Below are 3,697 nucleotides of genomic sequence, written 5' to 3'. Positions count from 1 at the left end.
CACCTTCACCTGCCACAGTCCCCTCCCACCTCAGCGCCTCGCCGAGGCTCCTCCTAAATTTTACAGGGAACCCGTCGTGAAATCGAAGCACGATTAACACGGAGCGGTGTGAAGGGACATAGCGGGGGGAGGCGGTAAGTTAGTGGGAGAGATAGACAGGAGCCGGCCCCCCTCAGTGGGAGTGGAGGTTGCCAGCTGAGATTCGAGCATGCCACCTGGGTGGAGCGCACAGAGCAGAGCCGGTCAAGCACAGCAGGCAGACTTTCACAGACGCTCTGGCGTTTGCGCAGCGCGGTCGCCACCTCGTTCTGCCGCTTGTTGAATTGGAAGCCGCGTCCCTAGACCGTCTGCTTGTCGGCTCCTGTCCTTGGAGGACGTGGGTCGCAGCTCGATGGCAGAGTTACTCACACCCACCCCCGACGTGTCCCCCTCCGAGCCCCTGGCAAGCTCTGCCTCCCCCCCCCACCCACCCCGAACCGAACGATGTCGACTGTTCCTACAGCCTCCCCTGAAGGCAAAACCCGACGAACAGAAACGGAAGCAGAACTGGCTGGAGAAACTCTGCAGGTCTGGCAACGGCTTGTGGGGAGAGAGAGAGAGAGAGCGCAGAATTAATGCTTTCGAGCGCGGTGTGACCCTTTTCCCAAAGGCTGTGATCCGGGAGGAAGCTGGATTCGGAATCCACGCGGTCTTCCCTGCCGTAGAAAGGATGTTGTGAAACTTTGAAAGGGGTTTGGAAAAGGATATTGGAAGGTTTGAGCTACAGGGAGAGGCTGGGGGCTGCTTTCCCTGGAGCGTTGGAGGCTGAGGGAGGTGACCTTATAGAGGTTTATAAAATCATGAGGGGCACGGATAGGGGGGAATAGCTTTTCCCTGGGGCATAGGTTTAAGGTGAGAGGGGGGAAAGGGACCTGAGGGGCAACTTTTTCACACAGAGGGTGGTGTGTGTATGGAACGAGCTGCCAGAGGAAGTGGGTGGGGGCTGGTACAGTTCCAGCATTGAAAACGCATCCGGATGGGGACGTGCATAGGAAGGGTTTATGGGCCCAGTGCTGGCAAACGGGACTGGATTAAGTTAGGATATCTGGGTTGGCACGGACGGGTTGGGCCGAAGGGTCTGTTTCCGAGCTGAGGCAGTCACTGGGGAAAAGTGATGAGCTCTGCAAGTGAATCTTGGGCCAGTACCTTGTCGGAAACCAGGGGCGGACGTCATGATGGTGGATAAGAAGACGGATTGGAACGGGAAATCCTGTCGGAGAGGCAGGGTGGGGGGGGATGGGGGGGGCGGTGGTTGGCTGTTGTGGCGGCGGCAGAACCAGGAAGAGATGTGGCAGTGAGTTAAACAGGAAAACCGAGAAATGCAGGAGACGGGAAAGTGAATCAGTTTTGCGGGAAGGGCCACTGGGCCTGAAGCGTTACGTCTGCTTTCCCTGTCCACAGATGCCTCCCGACCTGCCGTGTTTTTCTGTCCCTAACAGCGCTGTGTCCCTGCATGCCCCCGGGGGGGGGGGGGGGCGGGGTGCTATAGCAGCTCACCACCCTCTTCTCCGGGGCTGGGGGAGGGGAGGCAGTAATTACTGACCGAGCCATTGCGGGGTTGTCTGGTGCTCACAAGTACCTGAGGGTCTGTGTTGCGTGTGGGTGGCTAACTGCGATCCGTTTCCTTGGCTGCTTCCCCTCAGAGCGACGAGCTGAACCTGCAGAAGAAGCTACGGACGGAGGTGATTCAGCTGGAAGATACGCTGGCTCAGGTTCGGAAGGAGTACGAGATGCTGCGCATTGAATTCGAGCAGAACCTGGCGGCCAACGAGCAAGCAGGTACGGCAGCGAGGGTTAGTGACGTCCACCCCCTGCCCCTTCTACTGGTGTGTCTGATCGGGGCGGCGTAGAGGGAGCTTTACCCTGTATCTAACCCCATGCTGTCCCTGTCCCTGGGAGTGTTTGATGGGGGGGGGGAACAGTGTGGAGGGAGCTTTAGTCTGTATCTAACCCCGTGCTGTCCCTGGGAGTGTTTGATGGGGGGACAGTGCAGAGGAAGCTTAACTCTGTACCTAACGCTGTGCTGGGTGAGGTGGGGCAGGTGTAAAGGCGTGCCCCTGTTCCTGGCAGCGACTGGCACTGGGCTTGGTCTCTCAGCAGGTTGCTGGTATGAGGAGGTTGGGCCCAATGGCCGACTGAGCTTCCTGAGGCCTGGGATGAGCCCGATTTAGCCTAAGCTCAATCAGTGGCCCACTCCCGCGCAGGTCTGTGTGAGCGAGCAGGCGGGCAGCTCAGAGGGATTGACTGTGTCTGATCTCTGGTAGGTCCAATCAACCGGGAGATGCGTCACCTCATCAACAGCCTCCAGAACCACAACCACCAACTGAAGGGGGACGTACAGCGATACAAACGGAAACTGCGCGAGGCCCAGACCGAGATCAACAAGGTGAGTGGGACTGGGATCATCCTGTGCATTGACCCAGCCTCCGACAGTGCCCGCTGCTTCCGCGCCGACCCTCTGACAGTGCCCGCTCCCTCAGCGCCAACCCTCCGACAGTGCGGCGCTCCCTCAGCGCTGACCCTCCGACAGTGCCCGTTCCCTCGGCGCTGACCCTCCGACAGTGCCCGTTCCCTCGGCGCTGACCCTGTGGTGGTGATAACGGTGGAGGTGGGGAAGGGGTTTGGAGTCTCCCACTCGCTGAGACCGTCCTTTCCGTCTGGGCAGGCCCGTGTGCAGTGCTACCCGAGCCCAGCTCCCAGCAGCTCCTCTGGCTCCCCAGCCATGTCCACCACCTACACCGCCACTGCCAACGCAGGCAGCTCGACCTCTACCACCACCGCTGTCTCTGTGGAGGAGATCAAGGAGGAGGAGGGGACAGAGGTGAAGAAAGAAGCCAAGGAGTGCCCTTCTGCTGCCCCGCCTGCCGTCACCGTCAAAAAGGAGAAGGAGGAAAAGGAACAGGCCGAGAGTAAGGAGGAGGAGCCCCCGCCCCCGGTCAGGAGAGACCCCGACAAACCCAAAACCAAGGAGAGGGAAAGGGACAGGGAGCCCGAACGGGAGAGGGAGCGCGAGCGTGATCGAGACCGGGAGCGGGACCGGGACAGGGATAAGGATCGCGAGCGGGAGAGGGAGAGGGACCGGGATCGGGACAGGGACCGCGATCGGGACAAGGATAAGGACAAATCCAAGACCGACGACAGCAAGAAGAAGGACTCTGACGTTCTGAAGCAGCTCAAAGTGGAGCTGAAGTGAGTCTCTGTTTCTGTGCCCGTGTCTCTCCCTCTCTCTGTCTCTGACTGTCTCTTACTCCCTGTCCCTGTGCCCCACCTCCCCTCTCTCTCTCTCTCGCTCTCTCTCTCGCTCTCTCTCTCTATCCACAACCCACTCACCGTCTCTCTCACCTCCTGTCTCTCTTTTATCCCTCCCTGTCTCTATATCTCTCTGTCTTTCCTCTTCTCTCTCTCTTTTCCCCCATCTATCTCTCTCTCCCACGCGCTGCCTATCTCCCATGCTCTCTCCCCCTCTCTCCCTCTTCCATGTCCGACGCGCTCTCTCCCATGTGCTCTCTCTCTAACCCCACCCCCATCTGTGTCTCTCTGAGTCTCTCTGTTACCCTTAGACTCAGTTACCCTTTGTCTATCTGTCTATCTCTTCCTTCTGTCTCTGTCTCTCTCCCCACAACCCACCCACTGTCTCTCTCACCTCCTCTCTCTCTCT

At 59.2% G+C, this 3,697-nt stretch overlaps 1 protein-coding gene across 1 annotated transcript in view; it reads left to right on the top strand.

Moving 5' to 3' along the window:
• Positions 1-3,697, top strand: part of LOC109925712 (E3 ubiquitin-protein ligase BRE1B-like) — a 9,315-nt gene that overhangs the window by 4,492 nt on the left and 1,126 nt on the right. Inside the window, exons 6-8 of the mRNA XM_048620908.1 lie at positions 1,683-1,818; positions 2,304-2,425; positions 2,705-3,228. Coding sequence (XP_048476865.1) covers positions 1,683-1,818; positions 2,304-2,425; positions 2,705-3,228 — 782 coding nt within the window. The remainder of the gene's footprint in view (positions 1-1,682; positions 1,819-2,303; positions 2,426-2,704; positions 3,229-3,697) is intronic.

The sequence above is a fragment of the Rhincodon typus genome, chromosome 49 (genome assembly GCF_021869965.1).
Source record: "Rhincodon typus isolate 14 chromosome 49, sRhiTyp1.1, whole genome shotgun sequence".
Taxonomy (NCBI): Eukaryota; Metazoa; Chordata; class Chondrichthyes; order Orectolobiformes; family Rhincodontidae; genus Rhincodon; species Rhincodon typus.
The sequence above is the reverse complement of the archived record's forward strand: the minus strand, read 5'-3'. Positions and strand labels throughout refer to the sequence as shown.